General features: G+C 40.4%; 1 protein-coding gene across 2 annotated transcripts in view; it reads right to left on the bottom strand.

Annotated features, from left to right (window-relative positions):
* Window positions 1-20853, bottom strand: part of LOC138979772 (uncharacterized) — a 42883-nt gene that overhangs the window by 4231 nt on the left and 17799 nt on the right. For both annotated transcript variants that reach the window (XM_070352510.1, XM_070352511.1), the window contains exons 6-10: window positions 6895-7016; window positions 6541-6675; window positions 4182-4382; window positions 942-1213; window positions 10-190 (exon numbers count right to left, since the gene is read on the bottom strand). In XM_070352510.1, coding sequence (XP_070208611.1) covers window positions 10-190; window positions 942-1213; window positions 4182-4382; window positions 6541-6675; window positions 6895-7016 — 911 coding nt within the window. The remainder of the gene's footprint in view (window positions 1-9; window positions 191-941; window positions 1214-4181; window positions 4383-6540; window positions 6676-6894; window positions 7017-20853) is intronic.

The following is a 20853-nucleotide window of genomic DNA, read 5'->3' as shown; positions in this document are numbered from 1 at the left end:
ACAGACAACCTAGTCGCAGGGTCTTCTCGTTCTCGCGGTCGAGGTCTGCCACGTTGATGCTACGAGCCAGGATCTCCTGGTTGGGTCCGTTCCAGAACTCCAAGGTGATGAAGCGCCCCCTGTTGACCAGGTAGCAGCAGTAGGCTTTGGGGTTGTCGCACACCAGCCCGCACGCGTCCTCCATGCCCACCTGGGGGTAAACAGTGGTTTATTTGGTTTAAATGGTGGTTTATTTAGTTTAAATGGTGGTTTTGTGTTTTGTTTAAACAGTGGTTGCCCAGACAGACAGACAGACAGGTACGCCCGAACGGATGCTCACCCACCCGTTCGCTCGCACACACACTCACACACACACACATAGACAGACACACACACACTCACACACACACTCACACACATACACAAAAACCATGCCTTTGACACAGTCAACCAGCCATGGTATTGCAAACGACAAGCGAAAACCACACACACACACACACACACACACACACACACACACACACACACACACACACACATTTCCGACGCACCTACCCTAAAAGGCTAATGTTCCTGGACAGGTTATCCTCACTATCATCTATATTTTGTTGAAGTGAAGTAAAACCAAACCGGCACGGTTGGCCTAGTGGTAAGGCGTCCGCGCCGTGATCGGGAGGTCGTGGGTTCGAACCCCGGCAGGGTCATACCTAAGACTTTAAAATTGGCAATCTAGTGGCTGCTCCGCCTGGCGTCTGGCATTATGGGGTTAGTGCTAGGACTGGTTGGTCCGGTGTCAGAATAATGTGACTGGGTGAGACAGGAAGCCTGTGCTGCGACTTCTGTCTTGTGTGTGGCGCACGTTATATGTCAAAGCAGCACCGCCCTGATATGGCCCTTCGTGGTCGGCCGGGCGTTAAGCAAACAAAGAAACAAACAATGAAAACCAAAAAACTGTTGCCCACCTTGCACACCCCAATGTCGCACACAAGCTTGGAATCGTCCAGCCTTGAGATGATGTGGAAATGAATGACACACTCCCAGTACATGTGCGGCAGGTTGGGGAAGGGGTTATCGGCCATGGCGCCCTCTAGGTCGTCCAGTCGCCGCGAGGTGGCGGGCGTGTAGGTGTCGTGCAGGTTGGCCAGCTTGCACTTCCGGTGCATCACCTCCTCCCGTGATGACGTCACGGCCACTGCCTTGTGACAGTAGGCCGGGTCGAAACGAAGGGAAATGCCTGTGGATGATTATATATCGCAACAATCTTGTTTACACCCTCCGGAGAATTTTTTCTTCAACTTCTTGCTGTTTTGGCAACATTTAAAAAAAATTTGGTTATGAAAAAAGCGGATATAAAGGTCACGATTCATGACTCACGCGGCAGCATCTCCACAAGAAGCTGCATGTTGTGCCCTCCCCCATGTGTTCTTGTGGGGAAGCAGAGCAGGACACGGCCCACATCTTACGAGACTGCAGGAACCACCAGGTGCTGAGAGAGGAAATCTGGCCATTGCCGGAGTCCCTGCACAACACGCTGTACGGGCCAGTGGCTGCGCTGCAGAGGACCACTAATTATATCTCAAGATCTGGACTCCAAGTGTGATCGGCGATCGAAAAGAAGAAAAGAAGAAGATGACTCACGCGGCAACGGACGGGGTCAAAACGAATGGAGATACCTGTAGATGAAATATCGCATCGTTAAAATGGTCGTCATTGTTTAATTTTGTGTGTGTGTATATATGACTGTGTCAAAGTGCAAAAATAACTCGGTACAAAAACAAAAACAAAATCAAAAAAAATCCCACTACTCACAGGATGCAACCAAACTGTTGAGATTTGTTACGTGTCCAACTGGAAGGATGCTCTTTTCCTTCAAAACTCGGGTCGTTTCCTCTCAATATATAATTGACTATACTCTGCGTTATAATGTCACCTTTAGGAAGCTACCAGAAATCGTGATTAGTCTTCTCGTGTGCTTGTTGGATTTCAAAAGAAGTTGTTCCACATCAGGTACGAAAAGGTAGCAGAAAAGATAGCTCTTCTTTCTATGTCGTATTGCTCACTTAAATAATCCTGGTCCGAAAATGACATGGCACCTGAACCAGCAATTCATTTGTCTGTTTTCTGTTTTCTTTTTCTGAACAGACTCGAAAAAGGACTATAAAGAAAAAAGAATTGTGGTTTGATAGAAGCGAACGAGGAAGTAATTTTTCTCAGGATTTAATTAGCACGTTCCGGATAAAAAAAAAAGCCAATTGTTCTCTTTTTCCTGTCCAAGTTTTTGTTTTACTCGATTTAGTCAGTTTAAACATACTTTTCGTTCCGTGTGGCCTATTACTGAGGTTGTTGGAAATCAAAAGACGTCGGTATAATATATATGTTCCACATCAGGAACAAAACGGTAGCAGGAAAGGTTAGTGTGCTCTGTGTGTGGTATTGTTCACTGAAATAACCCAAGTCCAAAAATAACATTGTACTAGGACCAGTAATTCATTTATCTGCTTTCTTTTTTGTTTTCGAGCGTATTGCGTCTTGGTTCGAACGGACTAGAAACAGGACGTGAAAAAAAAGCAGAATTGTGCTTTTGAATTGTAATTCAAAAGAAAAGAGGAAGTACTTTTTCTCAGGCTTTATTCATGCCAGATAACAGCACTTCGCTAAGTTGTCTTTTTTTTCTTTTTTTCTAGTGTCAGAGTATTTTTGGTTTACCCGATTTATCTTGCTTAAAGGTACATGCCTTCCCATACACTTTCTTTTTCACATTTTAGCATTCCACAGACACTAAGCAACAGAACAATACCACTTAAAGTGCAATATCTTCTACCTAATTTTTGACCATCTGTGCAACACAGTTACACTTGAATGACCAATGATCTAAGCTGTTGGCATGTAAACCATCTTGTAAATGAACACAGATTTGTCCAGGTGTTTACATGGGATAACAGCATCTGTGCAGCCACCACTTGAATGACCAATGATCTAAGGTGTTGGCATGTAAACCATCTTGTAAATGAACACAGATTTGTCCAGGTGTTTACATGGGATAACAGCAACTGTCCACATGAACATGAAGACATATCAAACAACAACAGCCTAATTGCGGCTTTTTTTGCAGAGAGGAAGTTTATTTGCTGAATTAATATTGTAACTGACACATAATGTGACCCTCCACCACAGAATGAGTCGCATGTCACCTTTGCATGATTTTCGTATTTGTACATGTTCCTAAAAAGTTTTTTTATGCTCTATCCAGTGGTGAAAACCGTTTTAGAAAAGAGCGAAAACTGTTTGAGCTATAAGCCTGTGACTAAGGTGACCCTCACACTGTTACCAGACACTCCCCGGACTTATATTATTAAGCCTTGCGCAGAACCGCGCGAGGGGACATGCGACTCATTTCGTGGTGGAGGGTCACATATATAGTTAAATGCACACTCCTTCCCGCGTAAATAGCTCGGCTGACCATTTCAGTTCTGGCCAGGCTGTGACATGGAGTAACCCCACCTTCCACTTAGTATCATACCAAAAATCATTCAGATTAAAAACAAGAGTCTTAAAATGCTACTATAGAGGCTTTAACGAATTCCTCTAAAATTCCCATTGTGTGCACAGAGAGCATGCAGCCAGGCTGTTCATTTCTGTTATGTGACCAAGTGGAAGGACTGTCTGATATCCCATGGCAAACCCTGCCCAGGATGATGTTGAACTTTAGCGTTGTAAATTCATTGCTCACAATGCATTGCAATTTAAGCCTCCAATTTTGCAGAACCTGCTCTTGTAAGCATAACAAGTCATTTTAGATACCTTTAAAGTCACGGAATGAAGAGTACAGATATCTTTCACTTACATGTCTTTTAAAAGGAAAACACCGGCGCAGCCATTTTTTCAAAGGATGGGAGACAACTCTGTCGCGATAACGTATGCATTGTTTTGTCATTTGTGTCGATCAAATGGCAACATTAATTAATCATACTGAATTTTGGAGATCAATCCGCCAATCAATTTCACGAGAACATTTCTTTGGCTGATTAAAGGGACTTGTATCAGAAATAAGTCAATACTGTCACCTGATTGTGAGCTATGAGTTTACAACGCTGAAGTTCAACATTATGCTGGCCAGATCTGAGATCGTGGGCAGAACCGTTTTTTTTGGAAAAAGTGTGCCTTTAATTTCGTCAAATGTTTTATTCTGATTTCACACTTACAGTTGACATAGGGAAGAGTCCGGAAGACTTTCTCCTCACTGACAATGTCGTCTGCTGACGGAATGATCGCCCCTTGCGCAGTCTCCTCCCCTTCTTTGCCAATAACTGCCACCAGGAGGCGGTACTGTGCGTCGATTCCCGGAAGTAACATCAGCTGACTTCCGTCGCTGACGTCATCCACAATCACACGCTCTGTGCGACCTGCAACAATGAAAAACATTACTAGTTTTATATAATATTTATATTATTCTAGGACGCTTTTGTTAATAAGGGCGGGGTTTTGGTTTTCATTGAGAAGTTCATGTCAGGTCAAGCTAAGATAAGTGTGTTATATAAATGTAAAAAATGGCACTGCAATACAAAAATAAATCTTTCAAGTTTGAGAGAAGCCTGTAAAAGACTCATTTTTTCACTTTAAGAGAAATAATTAAAAGATTAAAAAAAATAAAGATCAAAGTTGAACAAACTCCTTCATATGAGTAAAACCAGTGTCCCGTTTCACACTAAGAAAATCACAGTTGCTTCTTTTGAACGATCTGCAACTATATGCTATTCACTGCAAAACTCTAAAGTAGTTACACATGTTTAACACAGATAGCCCAGGTACTACAATATATTTTGAAAAGAACAGCCTCGAAATATGCTAAAATAAATGTTGAAATGGTATTTGCCCAACATGTCTTTACGCAATTCAAAAGCGAGACGAGTTTTGCCCGTCTCTTTTTAACAATTCTTGATCCCAGACAAAATACGCTAAAGAAAAAAACAAAAAACAAAAATAAAACGAAATGGTTTGGTGGATCTGGTGCTATGTTATTTTCGTAATCGAATTGTTTCGGTGAACAATACATCGCACAAAGACGAATAATTCTGTTCGTGCCCCACATGTTTACTAATGGGAGACAATCTGACGTCCTTTGTGTTCCAATGATCGACATACAGTTTTAGATTTGGATTGGCGGTCGCTATCTGGCACAGTTTCAATATAGAACAACAAGAAAAGCAGATGAAATATGCCAAGCACGGAATGGAGAGAGAGAGAGAGAGAGAGAGAGAGAGAGAGAGAGAGAGAGAGAGAGAGAGAGAGAGAGAGAGAGAGAGAGAGAATTGAATTGAACTTTATTTAACAAGGATTAAGATTTAAGGCTACGCCTTTTCTTACAATCTGTCCTTGGGACTCATAGACACACAACTATATAATTAAAAAATTAAAAATTAAAAAGTTAAAAAGTTAACCAACAAAAGGAGGTCGGAAAACTTCAGCACGTGATAATACAGATGACGATGATGATGATGATGACGATGATGATGATGATAATGATGATGATGATGATGATGAAGCATGAAGAGCATACATATATGTGGTTATTTATAAAATCAAATGCATACTATGCAGGTAATTATAAATACAAGCTGGTAGCAATCGAACATGTAGCAATAGTACAACAAAAATATGTTCAGAATATACAATGCACAGCATATCTTTGACGAAATACTAAGTGTGGTAAATCAAAAGGCGTTAAACTACTCAGACATTAAAGAGAGAGAGAGAGAGAGAGAGAGAGAGAGAGAGAGAGAGAGAGAGAGAGAGAGAGAGAGAGAGAGAATGAGTGTGTGTGTGTGGGGGTGGGGGGGGGGTGGGGGGGGTGTTTTGGGGTTGCGTAGTCAATTTGAAACTTGTATGGGGTAAACAACCCAGTATATGTGTATTCATGTTTTTCACCTTTGTTCGTTGTTATCCGTTCCTCTATCACGTGAACGCGACTGACTTGCTGAAAAAAGCGAAGACAGTGCACGGAGATTCAAAACTCTCCCATTCAAGTTTTTACATGAACCAATATTATTCCCCTCGCCCCTCTTCTCTCTCTTTGGGGAGCATTGCCCGGCCAGTCCATGTACTCCGGTTTCTTTTGGAAGGGCCCCCCTCTCGTACTGTATGTCTAGCCCTGACAGTAGCCTGCTTTATGGCACGGCCCCTACGAGTTCGATAGTCCTGCCCCGGCTACGCACTTTGATGCAAGCCCCTGTGCTTTCTGTAGAATGCAATTGTAAAGAACCAACTTTCCTTTGAAAAAGTCAAAAAAGAGATAGACTGCTAACGGTTCCAAAATTCAGAATAAAGAAAAAAGAAGTGTACGTTATTGGAGCGTTTAACTATTAAACCCCGCAGGCATGTTGCAAGCGAGTTTCATCGACGATTTTGAGATAAGATCAAAAATGGTATCATTAACGGGTTTTCCTGTCTTTCTAATTAAAAGACCAGTGCGTAGACGTACTGTAAATGTGACGTTTTGTTTTGTCAATAATTAAACATAACAATAACCTACAATTCTTGTTCCCCCCCCCCCCCCCATTCTACCTTTCTGTGTCTTTCTGTGGGCGATGATCCTGTAGGCCAGACCGGGATGTCCCCCCGCCCACTTGACGTCCACCACTGCCGGACCCTTGGACACTGGCCGTGCACACACCTCCGTGATCACCGGGGGTCCTACCTCTGTTGACCACAACACAAAAGGTAAGACATATCGCGGTCACACACACACACACACACACACACTGACACACGACACCTCCGTGATCACCGGTGGTCCGATCTCTGATGACCACAACACAAAAAGTAAGACATATCGCGGTTACACACACACACACACACACACACTGACCCACGACACCTCCGCCTCCCCCCTTCCTGTACCCACACACGCTAACCAACCTTTCTCTTGCTTGAAGTCGAGGTCTTTGAGCACGGTTTTCACGTGCAGAGGATGCAGCTCTCTGGGTCGCGGCACCTCGTCGAGACGCCCGTCTAGCCGACTGGACGTCAACATCGCCAGTCTGGCACACACACACAGGGAAAACACACTCAACGTGTGACATCATTGCATTTCATGTTTCAGGCTTTGAAAATGGTCAAAAGAAAACAGCGTATGGAAAATATGGTTTGGAAGCTACTGACATTGACATTGTTGAAAACCATAGGAATATGCATAGGCGTCCGTCTAGCCGACTGGACGTCAGCATCGCCAGTCTGTCACACACACAGGGAACACAGACACAGCGTATGACATCATTGAATTTTACCCTACATACGTTAGAGAGACCACCCATGAGATCACACTAACGTTCAATTCACACGTGGTGATATCACGTAAATAAGGTCTAGTCAAACTAGTCAAGCAAGCCATGTAGTATCATCTATTAATTATACAAGCATTGGCATTAGTCAAAAGCAAACGTCGTATGAAATACATGCTTTGAAAGATACAGGCATTGATAGTGGTCAAACAAAAAACAGCGCATAAATGAATCATTGTCTCGCTTGTGTCTACCAAGCGAGCTTCAGGGCAATATGTCAGATACGTTTTCTGTATTATAAGTGTTTGTCTGTCCGTCCACTTAAAAGACCGATGAGTCGAAGATCAATGAACTTAACAATTTGTTTTGTTATAAATGTAACGTTCCAATAACATACCTTTCTTGTTTTTATTTATTTTGAAGTTTGGAACGTTGGCAGTCGATTTGTTTTTGGATTTAAAAGAATACAACGCAATGAAAGATACAGGCATTGATAGTGGTCAAAAGAAAACAACGTACACAATACATGCAATGATAGAGACAGGCAATTTGAAGTGCTCAAAAAAAATACAACGTACGAAATACATACAATCACAGATACACGCATTTACATTGGATACAAGAACCATCCCATTAAAACAACTACGAAAAGGCTACGAACTAACTACTGTCCGTATGAGAAGATTTTGCGGGATTAATTTCGTTACAGACATCTTTGTCAATATGAAAAATAAATTCAGACAAAATTTTTAGCTGAGCAGGCAGACTGTTGATGTGTGATATATCTATATATCCAAGTAAAGGGGTGACATGTTCAAGACAAACGCACGTAGAGGTCGGTTGTGTTTTCAACGATTGTTGTAGCAGGGGCAGCAAACAGGTATGTTTTAACGCGAGGACAATGTCGGTGATGTCTGTATATAATAATTGTAAACAAAGGGGAAAACACTCATTGCTGCACACACTAACGCACGCACGCACGCACACACACACACACACGCGCGCGCGCGAGAGAGAGAGAGAGAGAGAGAGAGAGAGAGAGAGAGAGAGAGAGAGAGAGAGAGAGAGAGAGAGAGAGAGAGAGAGAGAGAGAGAGAGAGAGAGATGATGATGATGATGATGATGGAACTTTATTTTTCAAGGATAGACGTTTAAGGCGACGCCTTTTCTTACAACCGGTCCTTACTTCTAATACAAAGGTATTAGAAGTAGAGAGAGAGAGAGAGAGAGAGAGAGAGAGAGAGAGAGAGAGAGAGAGAGAGAGAGAGAGAGAGAGAGAGAGAGAGAGAGAGAGAGATGGGGGGGGGGGGCATTGCTAAACTGAACCGAACTGATCTTAATGGAACTATGATACAGTGTTTTGGGGGTTGTTTTGTTGTTGTTGGGGGGTGGGGGCAGTTCTTTGTTCGCCATGTTGCGAAATACTCGACCCCAAAACGTCCTCCGGACATTACCCGAAGGAGTTGTAACCCATCTTTGACGTATGCGCTTGTGAAATTTCATTTTTTTCCCACACGTCACAGGAGAGAAATAGATCAAGACACAAGCTGGAAAAAAAATTCCTGCAACTCCGTCAACTAGGAAGAACTGTCTTTAGAGAGAGGTTGAAATAAGTCAAGGTTGTATGGATACGTCATTGGAAACATGACGCACAGGGAATTGACTCAACGTAATGTATAGCTTCCTTGTGATTGTGCAATTTGATTTCCTCGATCACAGGAGAGAGACATAGAGACAGATAAAAAAAAAATAAAAAAACCCAACAACAATCAGCTCACCTTCGTCAACGACGAAGAACTGTGTCAGAGAGTGGTTGTAATAAGTCAAGAATATAAAGATATATCACACAAGATGACGCGCACAGGCGATGTAAGCATTGCTATCTAGCTCCGTTAAGAATGTGAAATTTCATTTCTTCACTCACACGAGATAGAAGATAGATACCTCCGTCAAAATCGGGGCGGGGATATAGCTCAGTTGGTAGCGCGCTGGATTTGTATTCAGTTGGCCGCTGTCAGCGCGAGTTCGATCCCAGGTTCGGCGGAAATTTATTTCACAGAGTCAACTTTGTGTGCAGACTCTCTTCGGTGTCCGAACCACCCCCCGTGTATACTACATTGGGTGTGCACGTTAAAGATCCCACGATTGACAAAAGGGTCTTTCCTGGCAAAATTGCTTAGGCACAATTAATAATTGTCTACCATACCCGTGTGACTTGGAATAAGGCCGTGAAAGGTAAATATGCGCCGACATGGCTGCAATCTACTGGCCGTATAAAATTTCATCTCACACGGCATCACTGCACAGCGCCTAGAACTGTACCCACGGAATATGCGCGATATAAGCCTCATTGATTGATTGATTGAAAATGGAATAACTGTCCAAGATAATGACTGAAATATTGTGTCAAGCCAAACGTTAATCAATGAGAAGTAATCAACCGCTTTTACTCGCAGTCGACTTTTTCCAAAAGCCGATGTTACTGAGAATAGAACAGGTAGGTATCTCTGGGTAATCGTTCTCTGGAAGCATTCAATGTTTTTCTTTTTTCTTTTCCTCTCAAGACCCTTGCCTTCTAAAACGGAAGATGAACACTGTTTGTTCGGAAATACTGGTGGTGTTGACTGCATCGTTTTCGTTATCAAAATAGAAACTTGTGCTGTATCGCAATCAAGCGTGACTGTTTAGCGTGCTTGCTTGACCAATTTGTATGTGTGGGATGTTACATTTCGTCTTGCCTTTGACGTAATACCGGTGACCAATGTGTGTGTGTGGGATGTTACATTTCGTCTTGCCTTTGACGTAATACCGGTGACCAATTTGTATGTGTGGGATGTTACATTTCGTCTTGCCTTTGACGTAATACCGATGACCAATGTGTGTGTGGGATGTTACATTTCGTCTTGCCTTTGACGTAATACCGGTGACCAATGTGTGTGTGTGGGATGTTACATTTCGTCTTGCCTTTGACGTAATACCGGTGACCAATGTGTGTGTATGGGATGTTACATTTCGTCTTGCCTTTGACGTAATACCGGTGACCAATTTGTATGTGTGGGATGTTACATTTCGTCTTGCCTTTGACGTAATACCGATGACCAATGTGTGTGTGGGATGTTACATTTCGTCTTGCCTTTGACGTAATACCGGTGACCAATTTGTATGTGTGGGATGTTACATTTCGTCTTGCCTTTGACGTAATACCGATGACCAATGTGTGTGTGTGGGATGTTACATTTCGTCTTGCCTTTGACGTAATACCGGTGACCAAGGTTAATCGTGTCCGCTGTGAGAAAGAGTGATAGGAATGATAGTCCACAGTCGGACAGTTATACCTGGACTTTTGAGCAGACTTTTTTTTTCCTGGGACTATACGCTCCTGTAGGGAATTTCTTGCCTAGAAAATAGGACTCTTTTTCCAAGGGCATAGAATCCAGGGACTTACGTTCCTAAGACAACAGAGTCCGTAGACACCCATTTTTGTGAATCATACATAGTCCTGCGCACTTCGAAACATGCAAACTCTCTAAACAGGAGTGTTTCACTTTTGAACACATTTCTGTAAGTGTGTGACATGTATAGTACATATTATTTACTAGCAAAAGAGATACACAAAATAAACAGTACATAGTGTTAAAAAGTGTTCATTTGAACAATATTGAACACTAAGTGTGCCACTTTTGCCAGCAACAAAATGTACTATATAACAAAGTGTTCAAAACTTGTTTCAGAAATGTGTTCAAAAGTGGAACACTTCTGTTAAGAGTGAATCCCTTATCAACTTACACCGGTTTACGAAACACCGACCGCGATTACTCAAATCGTTCTTTGAATTTAAACAAATTAACGTATCTGCAGCAAAGTGTTCAAAACTTCTTTCAGAAATGTATTGAAAAGTGGAACACTTCTGTTTAGAGTGAACCTTTTATCCACTTGCACTTATTGTACAAAACGCCGACCAGCGATTACTGAAATCGTACTCAGACTTCGTCTTGCCTTTGACGTAATACCTTCAAGGGATTTAAAAAGGATTACAGTGCCTGTGGCTCAAGCAATCGCAATACGTACATTCAGACAAAAAACAGGCAGAACCGAAATAAACCAGAGACGCTGTACATTTCCAAATCAATACGCGAAAGCTTTTGTATTCCGATCCGAGTTTTTGTGCACTTGGTGACGTCAAACGGATCGAATTTATCAGCTTGTGGAAATGGGATGGCCAGAAGGTGCCCCTGAGTCTGACATGTTTTGTAAAGTAAAATGAGAATGCCAAGAGAAATTGGTGTATGTTAGATGGATTGCACAAAATATATGCTAAAATGATGAGGGTAGAAAGTAGGTCAAGGTAACTAGTCTAGTATAGCACGAACAGTGAAATGACCACAGCAAGCGCAAGAAAGAAAAGAACGAAAGACAGAAAAATGGACTGAAAAGAAACACAGGAAAGAAGGAAGGAAGAAACGACGGAAGGAAGAAAGGAAGGAAGAAAGAAAGAAAGCACATTGGAACTTACGTCTGGGGATATCATACCCAGGAACTCTCATGTGAAGTTTCATGAAGATCGGTCCTGTAGTTTTCTCCGAATGACTTTACACACACACACACACACACGAAGACACACATGAAACAATTAGGAGGGAAGATAGGTCGGAAGGAAAGAAGAAAGAAAAAAGTACGAACAAAAAGAAAGAAAGACAGAAAGAAAGAAATCGCATTGAAACTTCGATTTTTTGGGGTTAAACCATGCGTAGGCCTAGAGACATTGGTGTATGCATGTAAGATGGATTTCACCAGATTTATACTGAAAGGATGAGGGCTAAAATGTCGGCCAAGGGAATAAGTCTAACATGATGAAATGACCACAGCATAAGCAAAAACACAAGAAATAAAGAGGAATTACCAGGGAAGAAAGAGGAAACAAGAAGGGAAGAAAAGGTAGAAAGGAAAGAAGAAAGAAAGAAAGAAAGACAGAATGAATAAACGAAATAAAGAGAGGATTGAAAGAAAGAAGGGAGGGAGAAACATTTTTATTGAGAGAGAGAGAGAGAGAGAGAGAGAGAGAGAGAGAGAGAGAGAGAGAGAGAGAGAGAGAGAGAGAGAGAGAGAGAGAGAGTCAGGCTCAGACTCAGAACTTTATTACAAAAGGATAAAGGTTTTAGGCAAAGCCTATTCTTCCAACCTGTCCTTTATACAACACATAAAGACAGACGCACATACAAAATATATATTCAATCATATAAAATACAGAAATACATTGTATGGAATGCAACACAATGTGCATTTAAGGAATTTCATAAGGAGAACTCAAAAATTACAAAATTACATTAACATAGTTATACCTAGAGAGAGAGAGAGAGAGAGAGAGAGAGAGAGAGAGAGAGAGAGAGAGAGAGAGAGAGAGAGAGAGAGAGAGAGAGAGAGAGAGAAAGAGAGAGAGAGAGAGATAGATGTGGCTATATGTTTCTGATAAAACACATACCTTAGACAACAACAACAAATGTGTTTTCCCACATTTTGAATATGATCTCGATCTCTGCCTAAAACAAGGGAGGACCAAGAATGTTCCTGCTTCCGTCTCCAAATTAAAAATAGTTATTAAGCTTTCTTTTGCAACAGACGATCATTGTTCAGTAGTAACTCTGTCCGGTTTGCATCGGTTGTGAAAGAGTGAATGCTCCTGCTTTTATTGAGGCAAACTTTCCCACGTGACATTATAGGCCAGTCACCAGCGAGGGATGTGTTTAAAACACGTGGACAAAGAGCTCGTTTAATGTAACCGAGTGCCGTAACACTACGATCACCTCGGGAGGCGAAGTGCAATCAAACAGGATTGAAAATGTTAGGGCTAATTTCTTAGCCCTATTAAAACTGTTATGCAAACCCGAAGGTTTCCATGAACATACAGACAATCGGAAACCACCAGACCCCATCACAAACAGAATTCCACAATCCAGAGGTGTTGACTTAAAGGCCAACAACTCGGGTGCAGAGTCTGCTGTGAAAGGAGCGGTAGCCTCCCCTGTCACATTAAAAACAAACAAACAAGAGTATTCACTCTTTCACAACTCATACACACGTGACAGAGTTATTTCCGGAACTCGTCTATTTGCCACAGCCAACACAAGCGTGCACATAGAAAACTTTTTGTGCGTCATTTCCGCCGCCAACAAAACAACACAGGCTAATCTTCAGCGAAAGGCGATGTCATATTTAGGCTTTCATTCGCCGTTGCTAAACCCAAAATGGTTCTACAAATCGATTCGGAAGGCCTTGATACTTGTAATGGTTTCTGTTTTCAATCACAAGATGGGGTACTTTGTTTATTGTTCTTATTTACGTCATCACATACGTCAAAGCTTTGTTGAAAATGAACCCCGAAGGTGCTAACACCTGTTCGGTTTGTTTCAGAAAAAAGCTTTTAGAGTGGTCAAAACAGCTAACCTTTCGCAAACTACGCATTTCCACAAAACAGAAAGTTTGGCAAATGTCGTGTTCTTAGGAATTTACCCCAGCAGAGTTGTGAAACATGTACGTCAAACTTTGCAATGATACAGCAAATACGAAAATAACATCGCAGAACTAGTAATAGAAATGTTCATGTTCAAGTATAGATTTGTTTTGCTTTACGATATCCGTGGTGGTGTCTGTAGTTGTTGTTGTTGTTGTCAACGCAACCGTTCCCAATTCGTAACAAGTATTTCTCAATATTTTCCACCATCTGCATCACAGACTCTGTCGACCCTGAAACAGTCTTAGGTAAGCTGCGGCTGAAGGAGACAGGGGGGATGCTCTCAGGGGGGATGGAGGATGGTGGTGGTGGTGGGGATGGGGGTGGGTGGTACATCAGATGTAGGGATGAGGGTCATGTGCTATCCTTCGCTGTCACTGTGACAGTGTATGGTGTCTGCCACGGGAGTGGATGAACTTTTTCCGTTTTCTTTGTTTTTCGCAGTCAGTAGCTGTACCACTTGATTTTCCTTCATAAGCTCACTTTATCCTACATTAGGGAGAAAGACCACCCATGTCATAACAAAACCAAGGAATAAGATGAAATTGTTTTTAAATCGATTTCGGAAATTTAATTTTAATCATTTTTTAATGTTTTTAATTTTCAGAGCTTGTTTTTAATCCGAATATAACATATTTATATGTTTTTGGAATCAGAAAATGACGCAGAATAAGATAAACGTAATTTTGTATCGTTTTATAAAAACAATAATTTTAATTACAATTTTCAGATTTTTAATGACCAAAGTCATCAATTAATTTTTAAGCCTCCAAGCTGAAATGCAATACCAAAGTCCGGCCTTCGTCGAAGATTGCTTGGCCAAAATTTCAATCAATTCTATTGAAAAATGAGGGTGTGACAGTGCCGCTTCAACTTTTACAAAATGCCGGATATGACGTCATCAAAGACATTTATCGAAAGCATGAAAAAAAAGTCTGGGGATATCATATCCAGAAACTTTCATGAAAACTTTCATAAAGATCGGTCCAGTAGTTGACTCTGAATCGCTCTACACACACACACACACACAGACACACACCCACACACACCACGACCCTCGTCTCGATTCCCCCTCTATGTTAAAACATTCAGTCAAAACTTCACTAAATGTAAAAAGCCAGAGTGGTGCTTTTACGCGCTTTGATGAGAGAGAGAGAGAGAGAGAGAGAGAGAGAGAGAGAGAGAGAGAGAGAGAGAGAGAGAGAGAGAGAGAGAGATATATATCCAAGTAAAGGGATGCCATGTGATGTCTGTATATGAGCCTGTGCCAAAACGTGCTTGCCAAAATGGGACATTTGGGGTTGAAAACCAAACTGGAAATAATACTGTCTTATCTTTATACACTAATTGACTTTGTATAGTGTAACTATTTCCATAACCAAAAAGATAACTTGGGCTTTACTTTTTGCGAAAAAACAAAAAAAACCGCATCAACATAGCTGTGTGTCAACTATAACGCGAGACACAGCATTTTCATAAGTATCTTTATAAGTTCTTAACTGATTTGCTTCAAATTTACTCAGCAAGTAAGATTTACATCCCAAAAGAGATTCATTGAGGAACTTCTAAAATGGACCTTGTATTTTGAAAAATAAGACACCCATCACTGTGTCCTGAGTTACAGTTGACACACTCCAGTCACAAGAAATCCTGTAAAAAAATTAAAAACAGAGAAGATGTTTCAAAGACTAGAATATTTTATTAAAACCATCATTTGCAACTCAAACAAACCTCAAAATCACATGAAAAAGAAAGCAAAGTAGAAAAACTAGTCCCTGCTGTGTCAACTGTAACGGGGTCAAGGAAGACATGAAAATGGCACTGTGTCTCATGTTACGGTTGACACACAAAGTCAGGAACAGACACTGTATGATAGCAGATAACAACAATACAGTAGTGCAAACATATGCAACTAATACTAAAATGCTACATAAAGAGTTGGTTTGAATACCTTTTATGAAAAAAATACTCACACAGCAAACGATATCTACGTGTCAACTGTAACGCGAGATACAACATTTTCATAAATATCTTTATAAGTTCTTTACCGATTTGCTTCAAATTTTCTGTGCAAGTTAGATTTACACACCAACAGAGATAAAATATGGTATCTCTGATGTAGACATTGCATTTAGAAAAATATGACTCAAGTCACTGTGTCCTGCGTTAACTTTTTTTATTTTCTTTCTTTATTTGGTGTTTAACGTCGTTTTCACCCATTCAAGGTTATATCGCGACGGGGAAAGGGGGGATATGGGAAAGGGGGAAGATAATAACAATAACAATAACAGCACTTTATTGTCCATTAAAATATTACATAAAAATGGAAAGGGGGGAGATGGGATAGGGGAAAGGGGGGAGATGGGATAGAGCCACTTGTTAATTGTTTCTTGTTTACAAAAGCAGTAATAAAAAAATTGCTCCAGGGGCTTGCAACGTAGTACAATATATGACCTTACTGGGAGAATGCAAGTTTCCAGTACAAAGGACTTAACAATTCTTATATACTGCTTGACTAAAATCTTTACAAACATTGACTATATTCTATACAAGAAACACTTAACAGGGGTAAAAGGAGAAACAGAATCTGTTAGTCGCCTCTTACGACATGCTGGGTATCATCGGGTAAATTCTTTCTTGTCCCAACCAATATGGGACTCCCCCTAACCCGCGGGGGGCTCCTGCGTTAACCGATCACCGGGAATGTTGTAAGGAAAGAAAATACAAACAAGATTTACCAAGGACTAGAAATTTGTTTTAAAACCATCATTTGCAACTCAAACAAACCTTAAAATCAAAAGAAAAAGAAATCAAAGTAGAAAAACTAGTCCATGATGTGTCAACTGTAACGGGGTCAAGGAAGACATGAAAATGGCACTGTGTCTCATGTTCCGGTTGACACACAAAGTCAGGAACACACACTGTAATGTGACAAGAGAATAAGAAATGCCAAAATGCCAGGTGTTACATGCAGGAAGTGCAAAATAAGGATAAGATGTCTTCAAATGTACAAATTCATTGGAAAATGGATGGCAAGAATCTCAAAAACACAACAGAAAACTAACCAAAACATTCCCAAATAGTGGTATATTTACACCATCAGCTTATACAGAAAGTTCCTGCAGTTAATGTTCGTGAACATTACATTCCAGTCTGAACGAGTCAAAAGTCATTAAACAAACAATTTTGCACTCAAAACTGGTTAAATAAAAATGAAAAATTAAAACGCAAGTTCATGGAGAAAACAAGGTAAAATTACAAACGCCCAAGGGAAATGTCAATCTCATGAATATCCTCCACATCCACACATTAAGTGTCACTTGCACTCTCAAATAGTCATGCACATAATCAAAGAAACACATGGCACACTAGCACCCTACAAAGGTAAATACAAGACTTGATCAATCACAAATTGGTAATCAGAGATTTAAAAAAAATGTGCACCTCTACCAATAAATACACACAAGCATTCAAAGTACCACAATGTACAAGACTAGAGAAAATCACAGATCAGCTTTCACACATAGCTTTAGCTGCCAATGCCTACATGTAAAATAATATGATAATGATAACTACAAAGTTCGTAAAATTGGCTTCCCCCATCAAATAAATTAATCTACACGGGCTATGCATGATCAGCAAACTTGCCAGACTGTCACTGTCAGAAGGGAGTCAGACCAAACCAGATGCAGACCTGTTTACACTAAACCCGAGGCAAGAGTACTTTCCCAAAACGTTGAGTGTATTTTTCAAAAAGTTGGTGTACTTTGCAAGCAAAGCCATACGCGTGGGTGCAAACGTGTTTGTGTAAGAATAGCATGTCTTCTGTTCCTCTCCAAAGTTCGTTCATGGCAGACATCGTAGCGTTCAGGGTCCAGCTTTAGCCGTTGTCTGTACTCTTTGGATCGCTCGTTGTTCTGCTTCCGGACTCGTTCAGCCTGGGGTGACAATCTGACTTGCAGTCGCAGACCTTACAATCACGAAAAAGAAATGAGGCTCAAGTACAAGACAGAAAAATATTTGCCCACAGCACATCTAGAATCTAATGACATGTTCAAGTGCAGTTTCTACAGCACTGACCCCTGTCTCTTCTACCTCTCCCAGATAAATGTAACATTTCACTTTTAAGAGCAACAATACCACTTCTAACATCAGTCCTAAGAACTAAGACTGTACTGGATACAAAGAGATGTGTCTAAGTTGACACAATCACCATAACTTAATATGCTTTCATCTGCAGAGTCATTTATTTACAAGGCTGGTAATTGAGGTAACTAAAAAAACAAGTAACAAAGGACATAAAACAATACTGTGTCCTTCCCAAGAAAAGTTACGGTCGACATGCATTCCTCGTAAATCAAAGCTACAAACATTAAAAAAAAAACACAACCCTAAACTCTCAATTCCAAAAGTTAAAAGTAAAACGCAGACCTTAAATAGAAAAGAAAGGCATACGTATGTAAATGCATAGCTGTCCAAAAATACTTTGTGTCATTCGTAACCGAGACACAGTGAGAGTTACATGTCTTGCGTTACGATTGACGCAAGAAGATCCCCGAGTGGCCTTCTCGAAAAATATTTCACAACCAAACCAAGAACAAGTCGCTTAAGGCGAAAATACAACATTTAGTCAAGTAGCTGTCGAACTCACAGAATGAAACTGAACGCAATGCAATTTTTCAGCAAGACCGTATACTCGTAGCATCGTCAGTCCACCGCTCATGACAAAGGCAGGGAAATTGACAAGAAGAGCGGGGTAGTAGTTGCGCTAAGAAGGATAGCACGCTTTTCTGTACCACTCTTCGTTTGAACTTTCTGAGCGTGTTTTTAATCCAAACATATCATATCTATATGTTTTTGGAATCAGGAACCGACAAGGAATAAGATGAAAGTGTTTTTAAATTGATTTCGACAATTTAATTTTGATTATAATTTTTATATTTTTAATTTTCAGAGCTTGTTTTTAATCTAAATATAACATATTTATATGTTTTTAGAATCAGAAAATGATGAAGAATAAGATGAACGTAAATGTGGATCGTTTTATAAAAAAAAATTGTTGTTTTTACAATTTTCAGATTTTTAATGACCAAAGTCATTAATTAATTTTTAAGCCACCAAGCTGAAATGCAATACCGAAGTCTGGCCTTCGTCGAAGATTGCTTGGCCAAAATTTCAATCAATTTGATTGAAAAATGAGGGTGTGACAGTGCCGCCTCAACTTTTACAAAAATCCGGATATGACGTATTTATCGAAAAAAAGAAAAAAACGTTCGGGGATATCATTCCCAGGAACTTTCATGTCAAATTTCATAAAGATCGGTCCAGTAGTTTGGTTTGAATCGCTCTACACGCACGCACACACACACGCACGCACGCACACACTCACACACACACATACACCACGACCCTCGTTTCGATTCCCCCTCTATGTTAAAACATTTAGTCAAAACTTGACTAAATGTAAAAACAAGTCCGAAAACTCATACATTACTTGCTAATCCAAGCGGAACCATTGTTTGCTGTTCAGTCGATCGTAACAAAGACATCACAGAATATGGATCGATCGTAACGAAGACCTAAACTGTCCCTGTGTCTTAATTCAACAAACAAAAAAACCCAGCGTGCTTCAACGAACTTTTTCAGTCCAGACAAATGCTTAAAATATGAAAGGAAGAATCACCCAGAACATATTCTTTGCTACTAGCTATAACACAGCGAATAAGTAAACAAGTCGCGTAAGGCGAAAATACAATATTTAGTCAAGTAGCTGTCGAACTCACAGAATGAAACTGAACGCAACGCAACGCAGCAAGACCGTATACTCGAAGCATCGTCACTCCACCGCCCGTGGCAAAGACAGTGCACGTGGAATTGACAAGAAGAGCGGGGTAGTAGTTGCGCTAAGAAGGATAGCACGCTTTTCTGTACCTCTCTTCGTTTTAACTTTCTGAGCGTGTTTTTAATCCAAACATATCATATCTATATATTTTTGGAATCAGGAACCGACAAGGAATAAGATGAAAGTGTTTTTAAATTGATTTCGAAAAAAAAATTTTGATAATAATTTTTATATATTTAATTTTGAGAGCTTGGTTTTAATCCGAATATAACATATTTATATGTTTTTGGAATCAGCAAATGATGGAGAATAAGATAAACGTAAATTTGGATCATTTTATACATTTTTATTTTTTTTTACAATTTTCAGATTTTTAATGACCAAAGTCATTAATTAATTTTTAAGCCACCAAGCTGAAATGCAATACCGAACCCCGGGCTTCGTCGAAGAGTACTTGACCAACATTTCAACCAATTTGGTTGAAAAATGAGGGCGTGACAGTGCCGCCTCAACTTTCACGAAAAGCCGGATATGACGTCATAAAAGACATTTATCAAAAAAATGAAAAAAACGTTCGGGGATTTCATACCCAGGAACTCTCATGTCAAATTTCATAAAGATCGGTCCAGTAGTTTAGTCTGAATCGCTCTACACACACACACACACAGACACACACACGCACACACGCACATACACCACGACCCTCGTTTCGATTCCCCCTCGATGTTAAAATATTTAGTCAAAACTTGACTAAATATAAAAAACTAAAGAATTTTGAGTCGATCGTAACTTTATGTCGATCGTAACGCTCATCAAACAGGAGACATGAAACGAAAACTTACCTTCCCTGCGAAAGTCGGCCATCCGTGTAGCAAAATGGAGTCCAACTGCTTGCGTGTAACGTTTTTGCTATTTATAACAGCAGCCCCGATACTTCCGCGGTCATTTAAAATAAGTTATTGAATATTGAGCGATCGTAACAAAAAGACATGAAAATTGCATTCAACCTAAAAACTTCTCAAAACTACTTAAAATACTTTTATTTTAAATCAATTGTTTGCAAATCAAATAAAACTTTTTATTTACTGCTGCTTACAACTTTCGGTTGCGATAATGACGTTCGTAGATTCGAAAATCGAGGGACGTATCGTGAGTTCGCTGGAGACACAGGGAGTTACGATCGCTATGGACGTTTTTGACGTCAAATATTTTGCCAATAAACATCTTTTTTTTCGTAGACATCATCT

Source organism: Littorina saxatilis, linkage group LG11 (genome assembly GCF_037325665.1).
Source record: "Littorina saxatilis isolate snail1 linkage group LG11, US_GU_Lsax_2.0, whole genome shotgun sequence".
NCBI classification, from domain to species: domain Eukaryota; kingdom Metazoa; phylum Mollusca; class Gastropoda; order Littorinimorpha; family Littorinidae; genus Littorina; species Littorina saxatilis.
The sequence above is the reverse complement of the archived record's forward strand: the minus strand, read 5'-3'. Positions and strand labels throughout refer to the sequence as shown.